At 42.1% G+C, this 22,355-nt stretch overlaps 1 protein-coding gene across 3 annotated transcripts in view; it reads left to right on the top strand.

Moving 5' to 3' along the window:
* The window catches only part of lama5 (laminin, alpha 5), a 104,232-nt gene that overhangs the window by 75,079 nt on the left and 6,798 nt on the right, over positions 1-22,355 (top strand). For all 3 annotated transcript variants that reach the window (XM_065286204.2, XM_065286203.2, XM_065286202.2), the window contains exons 52-72: positions 114-310; positions 514-630; positions 738-892; positions 1,189-1,330; positions 10,732-10,831; positions 10,914-11,027; positions 11,772-11,957; positions 12,041-12,183; positions 12,576-12,758; positions 12,848-12,984; positions 13,059-13,212; positions 14,846-14,988; positions 16,335-16,500; positions 16,594-16,728; positions 19,136-19,275; positions 19,368-19,500; positions 19,614-19,757; positions 19,838-19,968; positions 20,053-20,223; positions 20,325-20,451; positions 21,794-21,939. In XM_065286204.2, coding sequence (XP_065142276.1) covers positions 114-310; positions 514-630; positions 738-892; positions 1,189-1,330; positions 10,732-10,831; positions 10,914-11,027; positions 11,772-11,957; positions 12,041-12,183; positions 12,576-12,758; positions 12,848-12,984; positions 13,059-13,212; positions 14,846-14,988; positions 16,335-16,500; positions 16,594-16,728; positions 19,136-19,275; positions 19,368-19,500; positions 19,614-19,757; positions 19,838-19,968; positions 20,053-20,223; positions 20,325-20,451; positions 21,794-21,939 — 3,064 coding nt within the window. The remainder of the gene's footprint in view (positions 1-113; positions 311-513; positions 631-737; positions 893-1,188; positions 1,331-10,731; positions 10,832-10,913; positions 11,028-11,771; positions 11,958-12,040; positions 12,184-12,575; positions 12,759-12,847; positions 12,985-13,058; positions 13,213-14,845; positions 14,989-16,334; positions 16,501-16,593; positions 16,729-19,135; positions 19,276-19,367; positions 19,501-19,613; positions 19,758-19,837; positions 19,969-20,052; positions 20,224-20,324; positions 20,452-21,793; positions 21,940-22,355) is intronic.

Below are 22,355 nucleotides of genomic sequence, written 5' to 3'. Positions count from 1 at the left end.
GACTGATATTTAGGACCTCCTTTGAGGACTCCCTGGAAGAAAATATTGCTCCATATTTCAAAGGACCTTTCTGGAAAAAAAAAGGTTAAAAAAAATATTTCTGTCTCTTGTAGTGGTAGATCGTGTGGAGAAAGACATGGCCAACCGTACACTGAATAATGAGGCTCTGGCAAAGGACGTCAAAAACAAACTAAAACAGTTTAACCAGCAACTGATGGACCTGAAAGATGCTCTCAATGAGGCGGTCAAGCAGACAACACAAACTGCAGAGAACAATAAGAATAATGAGAAACGCCTGGATGAGCTTCAGGTAACACGCACACCTCGGATATCTGCACAAATGTGACTTAGTCTGTGAAAAAATGAAAAAAGGAAAATATAACCTTGATATCTTATGTATTGACTGAGTAAGATCACATCAAAGATTCATTTCAATGAGTAAAATCAAACATTTGATACAATTTTACAAACATGTCGGTGTTGTTTCTCTTTCTTACACGTCTGACCATCTAGAAAATAATCAATAAGTTGCTGGAGAAGCAGAAGGAAGTGGAGCAGCAGTTACAGATGGCAGAAGATGATGTCACCAAAGTCAATGATCTGCTCTCAATGCTTAAGGACTCTAAAGAGGTACACGCAAAAATTAAACGTCACATCACTGCTTATCACACACGGATCTTGTTAAGCGCCCCCTTCCACTCGTGCGTAACCACTACTTCCTATCTGATGTCTGTCAGGAATACGAGAATATGGCTGCTGAGCTGGATGGGGCGAGGACGCAGCTGAATGAGACGTTGGAGAAGTACGCCCCATCTGCCAGTAAAATCCTCCTGGTGGAGAGTGCAGAGAAACATGCTGAAATGCTCGACCAGCTGGCCAGGAATCTTTCCAGGTGTGTGTGTGAATAAAGAGGAGTTTTTAATAGATGATGATAATATTAGCTAGCAGATGGTCACTGACTCATGTATATGTATTTATAAATAGCTCAGTTGGTAGAGTATTGCATTAGCTGCACAAAAGATTGTGGGTTTGATTCATAGGCAAAACTGAATATATGTAAATATATAAATATTAGTGTGTTTGAATAAAAGCGTTTGCCAAATTCATGCAAATTTAATGTTATGCAAATGAGACATTTAGAAAATGTAGAATGTGTTTTTAAACATATCCCATTTTTTTCTTGTGCAGTCTGATATCAGGCTCAAACCAGGATGGATTCATCCAGCGAGCTCTGAATGCATCTCGTGCATACACCAACATTATAGACAGTGTACAGGAAGCTGAGGTCGCGGCCAAGAAAGCCAATGAATCTGCAACAGAGGCTCTGAAGGTGCAGGCAAACAAACACATTGTCACTCAAATTTCCCCATTAAAGGGCCCATATTATTCTTCTATGCAACAACACGCTCACACTTACTAATATTGGGGTAAATTAAACTGGGTGCTGAATCCCTCAATGTGAATAATGTCATGTAATGTGAGAAAGGGACAGCACTCACAGTTCAAGCTTCAAAATAGCGTTGTGGGCGATTAAACGCTATTTTGAAGCTTGAACTGTGAGTGCTGTCCCTTTCTCACATTACAGGGCCCATATTATGCAATATCCACTTTTACAAGGTGTTTGAACACAACCATCCTACAATGAACAAAATCCCCATTAAACCAAAGCAGTCTCATGCTGTTTTGATTCTCTTGTTAATGTGATGTCACACTAACAAAGCCCCGCCCACGGTCACTGACTGATTGGTTAATTTTACCTCTAATTGTGTTTGTTAGCACGTTGTAGCACTAATGCGGCTACAGATACTATTGTCTTAGTCTGTATTCACAGGAATCAGATGTAATTTTAACCAAAAGTGTTCATTGTCTGTTGGTAAGGGAGTGATTGCATCATTTGCATTTAAAGGTACACACATGAAAACAGTATTTTTTTGATCCCACCCAAATAGGGGCAGTTTGACACAGTGGCGGATGCAGAACGTGACATATGGGTGGGCATGGATTAAGTCCGGGTGGGCCTGAATCTATGGGTGTCACTTTTGAATAAGAAACTATAAAAAGTCTATAAAATTTGTCAAAACTTCAGGAATCACAAGCGTATTGGTGAGAACATTAATTTAAACAGCATACACACACACCCGAACTGCACGTCACATTTTTGACATTATTGATATACTTTAAATAGTAATGCAACATGAAATTAATTAAGCCTTTTGGGTAAAAACAAATTATTGGGGTGTCATAGCCTACAAAAACGAACCTGCACACAGTGACAAGAAATATAAATGAACACAAAAAACCTAATACTTTTTAAAATAGCCTATTAAAACTGTTTAAATAAATTAAGCTACTAAATGCTAAAAATGAAGCTTCTAACATCATATTCTCTTCATGCAAATCACTAAAAATCTATTTTCGTTCTCACATATTTAAGTTAACTTACTAAATAAAGAAAGAAAAAGGGAATTGCTAGAATAATGTTTGACTCTGAGGTTAAACGAAATGACAAAAAAATAAACATTTAATATACTTTTTGATGAGCATAAGAGCAAGCGGGTAGCCTACTCGTGAAGAACGGAGCCGAGGAGCGCGCATATCAGACGTGAACACGAAAGGAATAATGGGTTTAATTATGCTTTCACTCCATTTCCTGACAGTTTCACTTGTTAGTGGGGATAGTAATGACAAACAAGATGACACCGAATTACATACAATATAATTACCTAACTAAATCTGAGAGAATGCAAACACATTACAATATTTTTCCTCCGCCCGACGGGCAGGGCGCAGATACATTTTTGTAGACGTCGGGGTAGCGATTTTGCGAGCCCTGCATAGGTTTGTTTTGTAGAAAGACTTTCTTTAAAGTGAATTTCGTTTTGTATAAATTGTATCTTAATATTAATCAATGTTTAATCAAACAATTGCCTTGATTAATAAATAAGAAGCAAACCAAGAACGTCTGTGGGGTGGATTGAAGTGAACCCACTATATTTCCGCAGCCTACGTCTTTCTGCTTTTAATGCATTTCTTAAATTAATGTCTCAATTACACAGTAGGCTTATAGGTTGTTATGATAGGCTATTTGTTGCTTAAAAGCAATAGGCTATATTGTATAAAGTGTATCAATAAACGTGGCGTGACTTATAGTGCTGAGTTAGAGAGCTGGTAGGCTATATCAAACAACATCACTGTGATCAGATCTTTTCTTTCTATTTTTTACCCCGCTGTCATATTTGTTGTGTGTTTATGTTATTGAGAGGAAAGCGCGCAGGACATATTGATAACGTGTTGTTATTCAAAATACGTTTTCCACTTGCTTGCAAAAAAAGTTCTCAAAGTGATCATTGCTGAAAGCTGCTCGGGAATATTTTTCTCATTATAGAACCATAATGTAACGCAACATTCAACTTCTTTATAATAGTTTTTAAATAGTTATCAGGCTTACTTATAATTTTACTGTTTTTAACATAACATGCAATAGATAAAATACACCATATGAAGTAGTATCCATGTCTAACTATACAGAGTAGTATTTTTTTACATTTCTGATTGGGCGGGCCAGCTGTCAATCTGCCAATAGCTCCGCGCCTGGTTTGACATGCTATAATAAATGATCTATGGGGTATTTTAAGCTTCACAGACATGTTCTAGGCACACCTGACAGGGTTTCCTGCAGGGGGGGGGCTTGGCAACCAAAGGGGCGGGGCTTACGTGTCATGATGAAAATGAAAATATTTTTATTAAACAAACTCAAATAAATCTTAATTTTGAAGAAACTATGACAGAAAATGAACACATACTAGATTATTAATGAATTAAATGTTTTTAACAGATACCTCTAACGGGAATAGCTGTGTGATGAAGTGAAACGTCTCGGTTACGGATGTAACCCTCGTTCCCTGAAGGAGGGAACGGAGACGTCACGTCGTGACCGACGAATTGGGAACTCGCTTAGAGAGACCAATCTGCTTCGTATACTACTAAAACGCCAATGAACTTGGCATTGAGATATTTGCATAATGCTGGCGCCGCCCCGCCAGGTGCCTTTATAAGCAGCAGGTGCAAATAGGGAAATTAGCTTCTTTTCGCTGAGAAAGCCGGGAAAATGAGACCGGCCGATAAACAGCAGGTGGCAGCACCTGTGGCGACGGGACGTGACGTCTCCGTTCCCTCCTTCAGGGAACGAGGGTTACATCCGTAACCGAGACGTTCCCTTTCAGTCGGTCACTACGACGTCACGTCGTGACCGACGAATTGGGAATCCCTACCAAAACGCCACTAGGGGCTGACCTCTTCCAGTGACTGCGTAAAAGCCCTCCGGTTCCACTTAAGGAGGAGGAGGTAGGTTTTAAGGCAGAAGGCCGGGCACTAGATGTTCCTTTAACCCCACAGAAGTGCCAGCGACTGGGAAGCGCCCTACCTGAGCGGGATAGGAACGCTGCGGAAGCCACCGCCCGTCTTAAGGGCTAATGGTGGGCGAAGTCAACCGTAGTTGAGGAATAAAGACAGCCGTGGCTGTGTAAGCAAAGCAGTGCTCTGCTAAGGGAAACGTGGGCTGGTAGGATTAACCCCACGGAAAAATACTCACAAAGGAACCCGGTGGGACACAATGTGGAGCCCGAGCCAGACACGTAGGTTCGCGAGGATACAGCTAGTGAAAGGCTGACAGCCAATGCTCCGCAACAAAGGCTGCCAAGGCAGCGGAGGAAGAACAATTCAAACCATTACGCATTTTTGTTCTGAAGGCCTTCCATACTGACACAGTTATGAAGCATCAGTTGGAGGCTGCAAGCCGACCTGCGAGACTGCTCTCCGTGCTCCCCCTGGTGAGGAAAGAACACGAGAGGATACAGGCTCGATACGAACACTGTAAAATCTAGTGAACGTATTAGGTGTCGCCCAACCAGCAGCTCTACAGATGTCTGTTAGCGAGGAACCACGAGCTAAAGCCCAAGATGAGGCAACACTCCGTGTGGAGTGCGCTCTCAAATTAAAGGGGCAAGGAATACCCTGAAGATAAGTCAGGGCGATAGTATCAACTATCCAATGAGACATCCTCTGCTTAGTGACAGCTTTCCCTTTCTGCTGGCCACCATAACAAACAAAGAGCTGGTCTGAGGTCCTGAGGCTTTGCGTGCGATCCACGTAGAGTCGCAGTGCGCGTACGGGGCACAACAAAGCCATGGTTGGGTCTGCGTCCTCCGGGGGCAGCGCTTGCAAGCTCACCACCTTATCTCTGAAGGGAGTGGTGGGAACTTTGGGCACGTAGCCTGGTCTGGGTCTCAGTGAGACAGCAGAACCAAACTAAAAGCACGAATCGTCAACAGAGAATGCATGTAAATCCCCTACTCTCTTCATGGAGGCCAATGCTATCAGGGTCAGAGTTTTCATTGATAAAAACATCAGACTCGTAGAACTGCAAAGGCTCAAAAGGGAGACCTGAAGGCTTCAGCACCATGGACAGGTCTCAGGAGGAAAGAGGGAGGGCGCGAGGGGTTTAGCCTGCGAGCGCCTCTTAAAATGTAATAATTAAATCATGCTGGCCAACTGATCTGCCGTTGATAAGAGAGTGATGAGCAGAAATAGCGGCGATATCAACTTTAATGGCGGAGGGACAGCCTACCATCTAACCTATGTTAACGATATAAAAGCACAATGTTAATGGGCATTCTCTGGGGTCCTCGCGTTGCGAAGAGCACCGGGTGACGAAAAAGGTTTCTTTAAGCGCGTAAGCCCGTCTTGTGGACGGTGCTCGAACCGCGTCGATGGTGTTAGATACCGCTTGCGATAAATCACCTAAACCTTGCGCGCGCTCAACGACCATACATGGAAATCCCACAGGTCGGGGCGCGGGTGCCATAATGTGCCCCTTCCTTGAGAAAGAAAGTCTTTCCTCAGGGGAAATCGTCAGGGAGGGGCTGTCGCGAGGAGCATTAACTCTGAAAACCAATCCAGTACGGGGCGACTAATAAAAGGCTCTCCTCGTCCTGCCTGACTTTGCACAGTGTCTGCGCAATAAAGCTCACTGGAAGGAATGCGTATTTACGCACCCCCCGCGGCCAGCTGTGTGCCAACGCATCCACGCCGAGGCTGCCCTCGGTTAGTGAATAAAATAGGCGACAGTGGGTATCGTCCGGCGACGCAAACAGATCTATCTACGCACAACCGAACTTCTTCCAAATTAGCTGGACCGTCTGGAGGTGGAGTCGCCATTCGCCGGGGGCGCAGCTCGGGAAGCGCGTCTGCCGCTGTATTGAGCGAACCCGGGATGTAAATGGCACGAAGGGACCTCAGATGCTTCTGACTCCAAAGGAGGAGATGACGAGCGAGATGCGACAGGTGACGAGAGCGCAAAACCGCCTTAACGGTAAATAACGCAACAGTCGCAATGTTATTGGTGTCGGCTAATACATCCTTCCCTCGCATCTCCATAGCGGAGCGTACAAGTCCCAGATATACAGCGCACCGCTCGCGGCAGTTGGGGTGCTATGCACACCCCTGAGACTGCAAGCCCGTCATACGTGGCTGATCATCCCGTGCTGAGGGCATTGCAATATACAGAATGCCAGGAGACCCCTCAGGGGCATATCTTCTATCGGAAATGCCGGGTCTACCACAGGGAAAAATTTAAATGACACGCAGGTGCAATGTTTACACGGTGTATGTCGGTGTGCCACGCTCTCCTCGAGACTCGATCGTAAGCCAATGCTGAAGCGGTCTCATATGAAGCAGCTCGGGCGGCGTCACAGCCGCAGCATGCTGTCATATGTCCAGGAGCTTCTGAAATTGTTTCAGAGGGACCGCGTACTTCCCTCGAATTAAACCAAGGCAAGTCAGAACTGACTGGTTGCGCGCTCTTATTAAACACGCCAATTAGTCGATCGAGTCTTTTTTCCATACTGAGAAAAAGGATCCTCTGCACGGGGCAAAGTTGCTCTTTCCCAGTCGACCTGAAGACTTAAACGAGCGAGATGCCGAAGCATTAACTCTCTGTGTTCGCGCACGTCTGCCAAGAACGGGCTATAGAAAAAAGCAGAATGCGAACAACGCTCTCTCTCTGACATTTTAATGCCGTGACTACACATGGAGACACGGAGAGAGAGAGAGACAGCTCGAATGGTGTACTTAGTATTAATATGCCCACCCCACGACGCAGAGCGAAAAAACGGTCTAAAGCGAGGGGAGATGGACACATAAGTACATGTCTTACAGGTCTAAGGCTGCAAACCGATCTGAATATTGAAATACGAGCCTCGGCGTTATCATCCAAAAAGAACACCTTCGTAGAGCCGGTGCGTAAATCAAATCGATCGTAACCCGCCGCGTATCTTGGGTACTATGAGATAAAGGCTGGAAAAACCCTATCATCATCATCTCGGTAAGAGGGACCGGCTCGAACATCCTTCGCCAACAGGATATCGATTTTTGCACGCAGTACATGTGCATCGGACGCTTTCACTACAGTGAAACGAAAGCCCGAATTTTGGGGTGTGCCGGATTCGTAACCGAGGCGGATCGTGCGTAAAACCCAACGAAACGGGCTGGGAACTGAAGCCAAGCACCCAGGCACCGTACGAGGAGAAATAACGACACTACCGAAGTACCCGCGGTGGGGCAGCGAAGCGAGACAGGTGGGACTGCCGGTGCGTCTGCTGTGACAGCATAAACATCTACAGTATGTGTGTGTGACACTGACCTGAGCCCGCTGAGGGTAACGGTCGTCTGGTCTCCTCTACGGAGAGCGCAGACTCCGATGAGGGTGCTGGTGGTCCGGTCTCCTCAGCGGAGAGCTCGGACTCCTCAGGTCACCCGCTGGCGATAGAGGAGAGGTAGGGGAGCTGGTGTGTACCCGCTCACGGCTCTCTCGATCCTCCGGAGACCTAGAGAGGGAAGAGGAATGCACTCTTATGTGTGGTTAAGTGGGTACCGGCCGAACAGCCGGTGGAACATATGCAAACCAAGTATTTTCCACCCGACCCTCTATCGGGGGAAGGAGCTCCATCTCCTGAAGAGTGATCCTCTGCCAATCCGGGTCGCCCTTCACTGGCCACTTAAACTCCCGAATTTCACGGGAAGCGGCTAAGCGGGCGGGGCGAGCTGCTGACGACCGGTTCCCCTGCGCTGCCGAGATGGGGTCCGAGGAGGGGAACGGAGGTGGTCGCCGCAGGACGCCGACGGCGAGAGGCAGACTGAGGAGCCGGCGTGGTGGACCAAGGGCAGCTCTCTTCCGCCGGGGCATGACCTAGGAGATCGCCTCAGTCTGCGCAGCGGAGCTGTACGACTCCCCTGGCTCGCCGAAGAGGCCGGTCTATGAGACAGGAGCATTCAAGTTGTTCTCGTCTGCGTCCGTCATGTCAGCCAGACACAGCCAAAGGTGGCGATCTTGAACCACTGTGGTGGACATCGCACGACTGAAGGTCGCGGGCTCCCTCGTAAATCCTTGTGAGCCTGCAGCAACGTTATTGCGTGCAGGGCCGAAGCCGCCTCTCCGGCATGCCTGATGGGCAGCGTCCGTGACCGGACAACTGTCTACAAACACGGGAGGGAAGGGTTGGGTGGTCCCTCCAGGAACGCATCCCGCTCCACTGAAAGGGTCCCCGCCCTTAGCGGCTCCGTTGGTGAGGGAGGTGAGGGGTGAAGCTGAACGGCCGGACGGCCGCAAATCACGTCAGCTCTTCGTGCCGTCGGGAAAGAAAGGCACAGGAGGAGAGGACCGAGAGGCCCGAGCAGCTCCGAAGTACCAATCATGTGGGCGGGACGGTTCGGGCGGAGAGGGGTTAACCTTTCCAACTCTACCGTCTCCGCCGCTCGCGGGCACGGCCGCCATCTCCGGAACGACTCTGCCTCGGAGGAAAAATGGACACCCCTCTGATGCTGCAGAAGTGACGGGACCAGAAGGAGGTCCAATGGATTCGGCAGACATCGTAGAACACGACTCTGCAGTCTCCACCGGAGCCTCAACCGGCTGAGGATGAGAAGGCCGGTAGGTGGAGGACGCATCCTCCGTCCTACTCAGCGTAGTGACGCGAAGGGCGCCCTGCGAGCGCTTGACAGCCGCACCATGGCGGCGTCAGCACTGCAAAGGCGCGGACAGCGTTCCCGTAGAAACGACAGTCGTCTCCGCAATCCAAGAGGTTTATGCTCTCACAGAGAGAACAGAAACTCTCCACGAACGCAGCCCCGGAGTGCTCGATGCCTGAGCACGAAGACAGCGCTCGTGACCGTCACTGGAACCCTTACACTTCTCGCATCCAAGATCGCACGGCGAAAAGCTATCCTGAAAAGGACGCTGATCTCCGCATATACGAGAGAGTGGCTGCCTTTAACAAGGCACAAAGCTCTCTCGTATCACTCTTTTAGGGAAATTCACTCAGATGCTTAGTTGATGAGCGCACAGGAAGGCAACGCACACACTAAACTCAAAACAATAAACAGATGTAGAGCCGTGGAATAAGCGAAGCGTCCGCTGTGATACTGCTAGTTCAACCAACTTCAGCAATCAAATCCCAACAGAGTAAAGTAGCTTCTCAGTAGCAGATAAAGCCGGCTTTCGAAGCGAAAAAGCTAATTTCCCTATTTGCACCTGCTGCTTATAAAGGCACCTGTCGGGGCGGCGCCAGCATTATGCAAATATCTCAATGCCAAGTTCATTGGCGTTTTAGTAGTATACGAAGCAGATTGGTCTCTCTAAGCGAGTTCCCAATTCGTCGGTCACGACGTGACGTCGTAGTGACCGACTGAAAGGGAACTGAAGGGTTAATAAACACAAACTGAAGCAGATGTTGTAGTACGTCTGGTGAATGATGATAGATAGCACAAAAATTGTAAAAACGTATTATTTCCCACTGTTAATTACATTATCTTGAAGGAATGAAACTACTGTAGCATGGAATTAATGCACATAAATAAAGTGGAATTGCTCAACAATTATATCGAATCAACCGGCACATGCAACCTAGCTAGCAGGTTGCTCAAACAACAAAATCACCAGCTAACTTACTTTAAATTTGCAAGAACTATAGACTAATACAATAACAGACTTAAATAACCTCAAAAACATAAGTACACTTACAGTTCTCATGGACACACGTTTTATCAACTGGCTATCCTCCAGACAGAACGGACCACGTCTTTATCTCATTTCAGCCGTGTGAAGCGCGTCCGCTCTATTCTTCGAGATGCATTTGACGGCCTTTTGTGCAGCGAATTTTTTTGGACGACATAGTTAAGGCGGTAGGGTTTTCCTGCTTAGGCGGCCCGCCTGAACTGCAAAGTGCTGCGGGAAACCCTGCCTGAGATTTATATTACATCTTGTACAAATTGTCATAATATGTGCCCTTTAAAGCAACACCAAAGAGTTTCAGTGGTTCATCCACTCAAAACAGGGTGAATGGCTCTTTCGGCCAAAACCGCACTAAAGAAGTTTCCAACCGTCGGGTAGTGGTCCTGTAGTTCGAGTGAAAACTACAAAAACTTGCTTTACGGCAGACCTACAATCCAATCAGAGCCAGCTATGCTGCAGTATTTACGACAGTGCTAATGAACAATTACGCGTCTAACCTGTAGGGGGAGCAAAGAGCAATAACTCTTTAGTGTTGCTTTAATGTACTGTACCACTTTTATTAATCATCATAAAGCTTCAAAAATAAACACATGCACTGACATTTCATTCACTTCTATAAATGTCTGTAATTCAAGGCATTATTATTATTTCTCTACTTGATCCAGAAAATAAATGACAGCGATCTGGCCCAAACCGCTGCTTCAATGAAGAACCAGAGTACTGATCTTCTGACAAATGCAGAGGAGCAAAAGAACATCAGTGAAGGTAAAAGAATCAGAACAAGCTGTTCTCAAAATCACCACCTGAATTATACATGAATCGATGATGTTTGAAATTGACTCGACAGGTCTGAAGCCCCTCGTGGATTCCATAAAGAAGAATTTGAGGAAGGCTGTGAATAAGAAAGACAAGCTGCTCGAAGACCTGAAGAAGATCAAAGACAACCTCAACATCAGCCGAGGTCAGAGCTCAAAGTCTCTGTCATTGCCGTAATCATGCAACCATGCATTTAGCCTTGCCAAATACATCTGTACGTGTCTAGAGCCAACATTTACGAATTGTTTGCCTTGAGACATTTAAAGGGATAGTTAATCCAAAAATTAATCTGATTTATTCATCCTCAAGCCATTCGAGATGTATATGACTGTCATCTTTAAGACAAACACAATCAGAGTTATATTAGAAAATGTCCTGGCTCTTCCAAGCTTTATAAGGGTAGTAAATGGTGCTTCTGATTTTGAAGTCCATAAACTGCATCCATCCTTTACAGAAGTAATCCACGCAGCTCCAATGGGTTAATAAAGGCCTGCTAAGGGCCTGATTTTGTAAGAAAAATATCCATATTAAAAACTTAAAGTCTTATGTAATCAGATTTTAAATTTCAGGTCACTATTGAAAGTCTAGTGTCATTAAAGGCGGGTGCATGATGTCTGAAAGCCATGTTGACATTTGAAATCACCAAAACAAACACGCCACTTCCCCAATAGAATCTGGACCTTCTTTTGATAGACCCGCCCCAGACATACGCAACCCAGCCAATGATGTTGGTTAGTAGACACGCCCCTTACTGCTGATTGGCTACAAGTTTGTTTTGGTACTCGGCCCGACTCCCTTTTCCAAAGTGTTTTTGAAAAATCATGCACCCTGCCTTTAAAGCGAAACCCTGCTTTGATGTGATTTTAAATCCTGATTTGATGTGTCGCAGACGACATAGCGAAGAACATCGCAGACGCTAAGAGCGCAGTGGAGCAGGCTAACAACACGGCAACTAACGTCACCGACACGCTGGCTCCATTAAAGAAACAGCTAGAGGAATGGCAGAAGCAATATGGAGATTCTAACGCAACCAACGATGATATCAACAAGGCACTAAATGACGCCAACGCATCAGGTGCGTGTTCATGCGGTTGCGTATTTGTGCACCAGCGTGCAACTTTTTTGTCCTTTCTCACTGGGTTTTGTGCATTTCTGCAGTGACGGCCCTGAGCGACACTCTTCCAAAGCTCATGAAGAAGCTGGACCGTCTGCAAAACACCACACTTCAGCCGTCCAACATCTCAGACAGCATCCAGAGGATCCGACAGCTCATCGAGCAGGCTCGCAATGCCGCCAACAAGGTACAGCTCCTCTACAAGTCCATTTGTTGTGTAGTTATATCCTTAATATCACTATGTTGTTTCAGACGATTATGTTGTGTCCTGTGGTAGCTACCGTAGCTTCTCTATGCGTTTCGAAGGGGAGGGGCGAGCTGTGGACTGAGCCGTTGGTTGCATTTCACAGTCTCACCACTAGATGCCACTAAAATCCTACACAGTGGACCTTTAAAAGAAAGTTGATGTTTAAATAAATAATGTGCACTCCATGAAGTCTCCTGAGCTATGAGCGAGCACCATGTTAGCAATAATGGTCATGGGTTTTGACTGTTAACAATAGACAACATAGTTTACAAATAACACACAAACAATGAATTTGTAGAGGTAACCGTAGAGTTGTTGTTTTTCCCCATCAGGTGGGCGTTTCCATGCAGTTTAATGGTAAATCTGGAGTACAGGTGAGGACGCCCAGTAATGTGGCTGATCTGGCAGGATATTCAAATCTACAAATGTACGTCAAGCTCCCTCGTCCGAACCGCAGACGCCGGCAGGCCGAACCCGACAAACCCCAGTTTGTCTTCTATCTCGGCAATAAAGACGTAAGTTAAGCTCAATAAACATTTATATATTGAAATATAAATACAAATATTAACCCCTTGTGTTATTGTACTTTATGTGTGTACTGTAGTCTACTAAAGATTATATGGCAATGATGCTGGAAGGTGCAAAGCTGCGCTGGTACTTTAACGTGGGAGGAGATACAGCTAATGTTTTAATGGACATGAGTGTGAACATGGATTACTTTAACCATCTCGTCCTAGAGAGGTAAGATACACACTTTGCATTATCCCTTGTTTTTATTTTTTTAAATATTCACACTATTTATTTTGTGTTTGCAGGACTCTCCAGTACGGTCAGATGGCAATGGCCACTGATTCAGAAGGCACAAAAATAACAAAGGCAAGCTTGAACGCAGGAGGTGAATATGGCTTACTTAACCTCCCGGCCGAGGAGACTGTATTTTATGTCGGCGGTTACCCCAGCACCTTTAATGTAAGTCATTTATTTTTATTCAACAATTAAAGAGTGTACGACAGGCATGACTCTTATTATTGCAGTTTTAGATTTGAATATTTGTGCTACAAACCTCAAGTATTTTCAAGTATGATGTTAAACCGGCAAAAATTCCCTGACCTCAGGCGATCTTTAAGGACCAGACAGGATATTCACGGTAACCATTAATATCCTTAGGGGTCGTGTACACCAAAGCGTTTAGATGCGGCTGAAAACAGTTTTTTGTTGTGGTATTTGTCCCGCCCCCTTCCACTGTGATTGGACGGCTGAGTGAAAAGTGACATTGACGAGCTGAGCGTTTCACCCAAAGTTTAACATTTTCAACTCTGAACATGAAAAAAGTGCAAAGCATGACGCTTCCATTGGAAAAATTTGAAAACATAAGTGTGTGCCTTGGTGTACACGCCCCCTTATAGACAGTTTCATCATTAACAACATAAACACACAACTTTTGTGAAACGTGAACTTCCGGTAACTTTCACAAAGAATCAACAACAATAGACCAGAACCAGCACATGTGCATCCGATAAGACTATAACTAAGTCTATTTTTTCTATAGCGAAAAAACGTATTGCGCTATTCACTCTAGATTCACTCTTCATTGACTGGCATCAGTGACTGCTCCGAGGGACGCAAATTCAAAATATGTGTTCGGGGTGTCATGTGTGTTGCTTATGTTTTCAAAATATGTGTTTATTGCATCATGTTAACCATGTGCATCATGTGTTTTGTCAAAATAACACGTATGATTACGCATGAGATTATGCGAGTATCTGGCAAACGCGAGCGTCTCTTTTATCATAAACCCTTTAGCACTTATTTTGACAAGACACGTGATGCACACAGGATCACTCGACGCGCAGAACACATATTTTAAACTAAAAATCACACACATGACGGGCTGCATACATGTTGTGACGAACTTTGCATCGAGCGACCTCGAAAAAGAAGTCACCGGCCGCCACTGACCGGCATTGATCTTGTGCGGAAGACACGACTTTGGTACGAATATAGTATGTTCACGGCAATTGCGCTATCCTGCGTCTATTCGTGTCTTTGCATTAAAGGAATAGTCTACCCTTTTGCCATATTAAACTATGTTATTACCTCAACCTACACGAATTAATACATACCTATCTTTTTTCAATGCGTGCACTGTACAGCGTGTTGTGAATGTGTTAGCATTTAGCCTAGCCCCATTCATTCCTATGGTACCAAAAAAAGTTTTATTTTGTGGCACCATACTTACTGGTATAACTCCTCATGTAACAGTCTTTAAATAGGGACAACACAGAAGTGTTTGGTGGCTTCCCTGTTTGGTACCATAGGAATGAATGGGGCTAGGCTAAATGCTAACACATTCACAACACGCTGTACAGTGCACGCATTGAAAAAAGATAGATATGTATTAATTCGTCTAAGTTGAGGTAATAACATAGTTTATTATGGCAACAGGGTAGACTATTCCTTTAACTTGTAATATAATTTAGTCACGTAAATAATTACATTAGCTTCTGGTGTGAACGCACCTTTAGAAACTCTATAGCAACTCCTAGTTTGTACGTCCATCTATGCAAATATAAATTTTTCCTCTTCTCTTTCACACGCACAGCCTCCAGAGATTCTGAATGCTACGACATCGAACTTCTTCAAAGGTTGCGTTGAGTTGCTGAGTCTGAACCAGAAGCTCATCAGTCTCTATAACTTCGATCAGACGTTTGAATTGAACACCACAATTGACCTGCCTTGTTCAAGGTGAGAGGCGATCTAAATGACACTTATATTAACCATCTGTCATCTGTTGTATTAAAGACCAGGGGCCGGATTCACGAAAACATTCTTAAGACAAAAAATAAGAAAGTTCTTAAGATAAATTATAAGAAGTGCGTAAGAATGTTCCTAAGTGCAATTCTCAAACATTTCTTAAGAAGTACTCAATTTTTTTCTTAAGAATATCTTAAATTTGTGTCTTAAGAATAAAATGGCAAGCTTTTAAATTAAGATACCCTGCTAATGAGGTAACAATACACTTATCCATTAATCTTTTGACTAACGTTACCTTGCGATCATTAACGCGATACAAACGAGTGATGCATTTAGACTACTACAGGATGTCGCTGTTGTAATAGAGGCCAGCTACAGTATTAAGGCGGTGCGGTGCGTAAATATAATTCCAAAATGTCCCAATCGGTCTGTCATGCGGGTCGAGCGCTCTGAGTGTGCGTGCTTCACTCTCCGTGCCCACGCCTTTCGTCTCCCGCGACCCGCGCTCACGCGTCAAGAGACGGACGCGGAGGGTGAAGCGTGCCCGCCGTTTCGGAGCCCTCGACTCACATGACGGAGCGATTACCGGTTCGCCTCCCGCTTAGAGCGACTTTTAGCTGTTAAGTAATTTCACAATAAATGTAGGCTATTACGGAGGAAGTTAAATGTTTGGTAATATTAATAACACTAATACTTATTTGTGTTTCATGACATATTACTGAGTAAGCCATTAAACTTCATTATATGAGTGTGGAATTCCTCTTTAAACGAATCTATGTGAAGTAAACTGATTAGATTGCCATTTCAGACTACAAAATACAACATGTCACATTTAAAACAATCACATTAACTTATAAAACATCTTACATTTTGAGATTTAAGACTACTGTAAGGTTATCCTAACTTTAAGATGTTATTTAAGACAGTTTATTTTTCGAGAATTGAAATTCTTCTTAAGTTTTTTCTTAAGAACATTCTTAAGGAAAAAAATAAGAACGTTCTTAAGCAGCTTTTTTGAGAATTCAAAATATTCTTAACTTTTTTCTTAAGCTTGAATTTAAGATAAAAATGGCAGTTAAGAAAATTTTTCTTCTTAAGAATGTTTTGTGAATCCGGCCCCAGTACTGTATCTGTGTCATTATAGTCAGTATATTTTGGTCTTCCCTAGTGGCCTTTTCCATCATAGTATTTTGTGAAATATTAGTCACTTTTCAATGTATTTTATCCTTTCCAACTCATTTTCCTAAAACATAACCAGGTATGTGTGAATATGGGCTGGAGTAGTGAGTGTCCGGGCATTTATTGTTCTTATTACTTCTCTTCTTGTATTAAAACAGGAAAAGGCCAGTAAACACACCAGATTGGGTTGTTGACGGTGTGTATTTCGATGGCTCGGGTTACGTTGAAGTTTTGTTCAATGTGCCGAGCACCGACACGCAGAGGTTTGAGCAGCAGGTCAAACTCGTCTCACAAAACGGAATTCTCATGTTGTTCCTCAATGGGGTGAGGCGCTTACATCACTTTCAAAGGATTTATGACATTCAGACAGTTATGATCATGTATTAATGCTTTTCATCCCTGTGGATTTCTTCTCAGGATAAGTATGTGTGCATTGCCATTCATGAAGGTCTTCTCAAAGTCTTCTTTAATGTTAATGGAACACTGGCACTAGAGCCTTTAAAAGAGATGGATTCATCTAAAATAGCAATTGGAAACACTCAGTCGAAATTTGTGAGTAAACCACTCTCTATTCTAATACTTTCCCAGTGTTTGAATACTTGCAAAATGTGTTTTAATATACTTCAATTAAAACTAAATTGTACATCGCACTGTGTCCCAACCAGATGTGACACTTCACATGATAAACTGTTTTTTAACTCTTTCCCCTTCTTGACGTGTTATCTCTTCAATAAGATCAAATGCTTTCCTGCCAATGATGAGTAATTACGGCAATGTATTTTTTGCTATTATCCACTAGGTGGCGCTATCATTCAATTTATAAAACAAATGAAGATAGGATAGAAGTTTTTTTTTGTTTGTTTAAAAGCTGAGGGTCTGTTCTTTCATTTGAGATATTGTATGTTTATATATTTAAAGAAGAAAATGTTCTTTTGTGAAAATCATAAATACTTTTTGTAAACGCTGGCGGGGAAAGAGTTAATCTTACTTAGAGTTTTGCATTGTTCAAAGAGCGACAGTTGATGCTATTTTAGAAAGCTCCGCCCACACAGAGATCTCATTTTTTGGAAGTTCTGCGCATCCTGAATATTAAAGGAATAGTCTACTCATTTTCAATATTAAAATATGTTATACCCTTAACTAAGAAGAGTTGATACATCCCTCTATCATCTGTGTGCGTGCACGTAAGCGCTGGGGCGCGCTGCGGCATTTCGATAGCATTTAGCTTAGCCCCATTCATTCAATGGCACCACTCAGAGATAAAGTTAGAAGTGATCAAACACATCAACGTTTTTCCTATTTAAGACGAGTAGTTATACGAGCAAGTTTGGTGGTACAAAATAAAACGTAGCGCTTTTCTAAGCGGATTTAAAAGAGGAACTATATTTTATGGCGTAATAGCACTTATGGGAGTACTTCGACTCGGCGCAGTAACACCCTCCCTCTCATAATGGGAGCGGACATTTCAGGCGAGACAATTGGTACCATTGAATGAATGGGGCTAAGCTAAATGCTATTGAAGTGTCGCAGCGCGCTCCAGCGCTTACGTGCACGCACACAGATGATAGAGGGATGTATCAACAATTCTTAGTTAAGGTAATAACATAGTTTAATATTGAAAAGGAGTAGACTATTCCTTTAAAGCTCTGTGAGAGTCTGCCACTGCACATGCTTGTGAAGAAAGCTCCGCCTACAAACGCTTCTGATTGGCTGTGATTTTTGTTTGATGTAGTTGCATCTCATCTGGTGTGGACAGAAAAATAAAAATGTAAATAAATGAATGCTGGGCAAATGATTAATCGCGATTAATCGCATACAAAATAAACGTGAGTTTTTGTATAATATATGTGTGTGTGCTGTGTGTATTTATTATGTATATATAAATACACACACACACACACACACACACACACACACACACACACATTAATGTATGTATTGAAGAAACATTTACATGTGTATTATATGTGTTTTATTTATTTATATTTTATATATAAACAATTTTTTAAATGTACACGGTACACACACATATGCAAAAACTCACTTTTATTTTGTATGCAATTAATCGTGATTATTCGTTTTCCCAGCACTAGATTAAATCTAAATGTACATATGTGTGTGTGTGGGTTGGTCTATGTGGTTTACGAGGACATGAATAGTGTATAATGACATGTTTATTATGCTATAAAGGTGGTTTACCGGGACACAAAGAGTGTCCTCATAAACGGAAAAGCTAAAAAAACATACTAAATGGTAGTTTTTCATAGATTAAAGACTGGCAACAGGTTTTTGTGACATTGGGGTTAGGGATTGGGGTAGGTAAGGGGAATAGAATATAACAGTTTGGACAGTATAAAATGCATTGTGTCTATGGAGATGTCCCCGTAAACCACATACACCAACATCTGTGTGTGTGTGTGTGTGTGTGTGTGTGTGTGTGTGTGTGTGTGTGTGTGTGTGTGTGTGTGTGTGTGCATATGTATGTGTGTGTATGTCTGTGTGTGTGTGTGTGTATGTGTATGTGTATATGACATTTACCTTATGTTCACATTTAGCCATTTAGCAAACACTTTTATAGATATTTAAAAAAGTGAGAAAACAAAGTGTAAAGGATTGTCTTTGGGCCAATCTTTTTTTATGTGTAAAAATTATTATAATATATATAATAATATAGATAATGTATATAATATATAATATAGAAAATATAATAATGTAAGTACAATATATCAAAATTATTATATACATTAAAATTATAACATAGTATTTTATTATTGCGTACATGTGGTATAAGTTGTACAAAATTTTAGTATGAATGTTTTTGTTTACTCATGAAAAGGTCCATACGCACATTTCATGCAAAAAAAATGTGTTAGTACGAATGCTTAGTGAATGAGACCCATTCTCTAACAGTCCTGTGTAGTCTTACTTATTTTAACTTTCTCTTGTGGGTTGGTTTCAGATGAATGTCTACCTTCAAAGAAAACAAAAAATGGTAGTGAGGATAGATCGTGTCATCATCTACACCCTAACAAGCGAAGAACTTATCTTCCCAGGCCGCTACTTCCTGGGTGGAGTGCCTGATGATGAGATGCCAGAGGGGTAAGGATTTAAAAAAGCCAATGAGAAGTCATCCAGCAGAAAGCTGTGAATTTCACAGTTTGTGTAAAACCTATTTGTGTGTGACATTACAGGCTGAGGAGTATTTTCCCTAACGGTGGCTCCATAAAGGGCTGTCTCAGGCACATCAAGGCTCTTCAAAGCTTCGTTCAGATCAAGATCATGAAGAGCGCAGGAATCAGCTACGGTTGCCCCGAAGATCTCCTGGTGAGAACACGCAACACCCCACCATCTTCATACTCCTCCTCTTTAATAATGAAAGTGAATGATGGATAATGCATCACATATTATCAATTTAAAAAACTGTGTGTGCGCTTCAGTTAACTCGTGAGGCTCATTTCACCGGTGATGGTTATCTGGGATTACAACTGGCTGATGTACCGGATATCCAAGACAATTTTTATGCCGGTGTCGGCTTCAGAACAGAGCACCAGGACGGGCTCATGTTTTATCATCAAGGCCAGGTACAAACTCGTAGTTATACATACTTGAAATGATGCGATTCCTGATTTACATTTTGATTTATTGTGTTTTCTGTCCTCAGAGCGCTGTGTGTCAGGTTCTCTTAGACAAGGGTCATGTAGTTATTAACAATGGCAAAAAAGAGGTCCGGTCACAGAAGACCTACAATGATGCCAACAGTCACTATGTAGCCTTTTACAGCAAACCAGATGGGTATGTTTAGATCATTAAACCAATGTATTACAAATAAAAATGGTATTATTGTACAGGGTTGTGAAAATCCTTTGCTTTGTTTAGGTTGCGCATTTATATAGACGATGTGCTTGAGTCTGGTGAAGAGACCGGTGGTGACAGCAGAGTAACCAGCAGGGCGGCGCTGCAGCCTGATATGACTTATGTGGGTGGGCTTCCTGAATCAAGCGACATCCCCAACATCACCGGCTGCATCAGCAACTTCTTCATAAAGAGGTGAGGGATTCATAATGTATCATAAAAGAAAAATATTTTGGTTGTTGAGTAAATATGCGTGAATGATGGACATGTTGTTATCATTTATTTGTGTTTTGTAGAACGGTTGATATGCAGAACGTGGAGGATCTGATAAAAGCTAAGGACAGTAAAAGTTACGCATTTCAGTGTCCGGCATCGTCAAAGCCACTGGAGATTATAGACACTCCACGGAAAAAGAGCACAAAGGTACTGTCATTAACATTTTGTAAAATCTAAACTGACCTTTTGTTTACTTAAAAGGACACTTCACTTTTTTAAAAATATGCTCATTTTCCAGCTCCCCTAGAGTGAAACATTTGATTTTTACCGTTTTGGAATGCATTCAGCTGATCTCCGGGTCTGGCGATATCACTTTTAGCATAGCTTAGCATAATCCATTGAATCTGATTAGACCATTAGCATCGCGCTAAAAAAATAACCAAAGAGTTCCTATATTTTTCTTATTTAAAACTTGACTCTTCTGTAGTTACATCGTGTACTAAGACCCACAGAAAATTAAAAGTTGCGATTTTCTATTAATATCATTGCGCCTCATCATAACTTGTCATAAATTTGTCATAAACATACATAGCAGAATAATGATCAAACTTAAGCAACTACCTAGGTTTATGGGTTTACATTACATTAAACTGTCATCAAAATGTCATTTAGTGTTAATACTCTGTTAAATAGTTTTATAACAGCATCACAAATAGTTTTCTTGACCTCAACTGCATTGGTACAAATTGAACTTGTAATTAAAATGTCATAAAGTGTTAATACTCTGTCAAATCATTTTAAATACCTTCACAAAATGCATCGGACACGTCAAAAGATTATACTTAACTTTATGTATGTGCACAATACATAAAAAACTGACAACTAACAGAACTTGTTCATCCTTACACAGAGGCCATAGAAGAAACAACAACAAAAAAAAACATTTAATTCATTAATTTAATGTAATTAACAGTTTTTGCAGCTATATGGACCCAACACTGCATGGCTTAACCTATTATTGTACTGTTTTTATTCAATTTTAGGTGAATCTGTGTCCAAATGCAATAAAATATAATTTTATCAATTTTTATACATTTCAAAAATTATTATTATTATTATCATTATTGGATGATTGATTTTATTTTTTAAACACATGAGGAAATAAAAAAACATTATGAACTGAAAAACATTCATGACACTGTTATGAAACTATTTGAAAGAGTATTAACACTTAATGACATTTAAATGACAAATTCAATTTGTATCGCTGGTAAAAAGTGGTCAGTTGTGTTGTATTGGTTTATGTGAAGTTGTCATGACAAAGACCTCTCAAACAATGTCATCTTTGCATTAAAAATGACATTATTTGAACAAATGACGTTGTCGATCAAAGTGTAATTAATCTCCTTTATGTTCATGACACTCCTTTAAGTGTCATGTCATGAATGATTATGAACACCCCTTCAAGTAAAGTGTTACCGATTTTTATTTTTTTTTATTCATTTTCATATATGATTAATGTTTTATTGATAAATGTGTGATTAAACAGAAGCTTAAAGCAGTTTCAAGAAGTCGTATGGCACAGGGTTCCTGCCAGCCTGAGATGTCTGTCGAGGAGGCCGACGCCCTCCATTTCAGTGGCTCCTCCCACAGCCACCTGCGTTTCGATGATCTCCCTCAGGCTTTTAGCAAATCGTGAGTATTTCACTCTTTTATTTTTTTTTATAAATGCATACAAACATTTTCAGCCTTAAAAATTGTGTGTGTGCAAATAGATAATACTTTTTAAAACTGTCAAGGTTTAAAAGTGCATTGTGTAACTTTTAGAAGGATCTCTTGACAGAAATGCAATATAATATACATAATTATATTAGCAGTGGTGTATAAAGACCTTACATATTGAACTGTATTGTTGTTATTACCTTACAATGAGTCATTTTTTTTATCTCCATACATCACGGGTCTCCTTACATGGAAGTCTCCGTCATGTTTCTACAGTAAATAAACGGACAAACTGTTCTGTAGAAACGTTTTGTCAAAACTTTGTCTTAGATGATGATATGGTTGTCCTGTTGCGGCTACCGTAGCTTCTCTATGTGTTTCGAGCTGCT

The sequence above is a fragment of the Paramisgurnus dabryanus genome, chromosome 21 (assembly GCF_030506205.2).
Source record: "Paramisgurnus dabryanus chromosome 21, PD_genome_1.1, whole genome shotgun sequence".
Taxonomy (NCBI): domain Eukaryota; kingdom Metazoa; phylum Chordata; class Actinopteri; order Cypriniformes; family Cobitidae; genus Paramisgurnus; species Paramisgurnus dabryanus.
The sequence above is the reverse complement of the archived record's forward strand: the minus strand, read 5'-3'. Positions and strand labels throughout refer to the sequence as shown.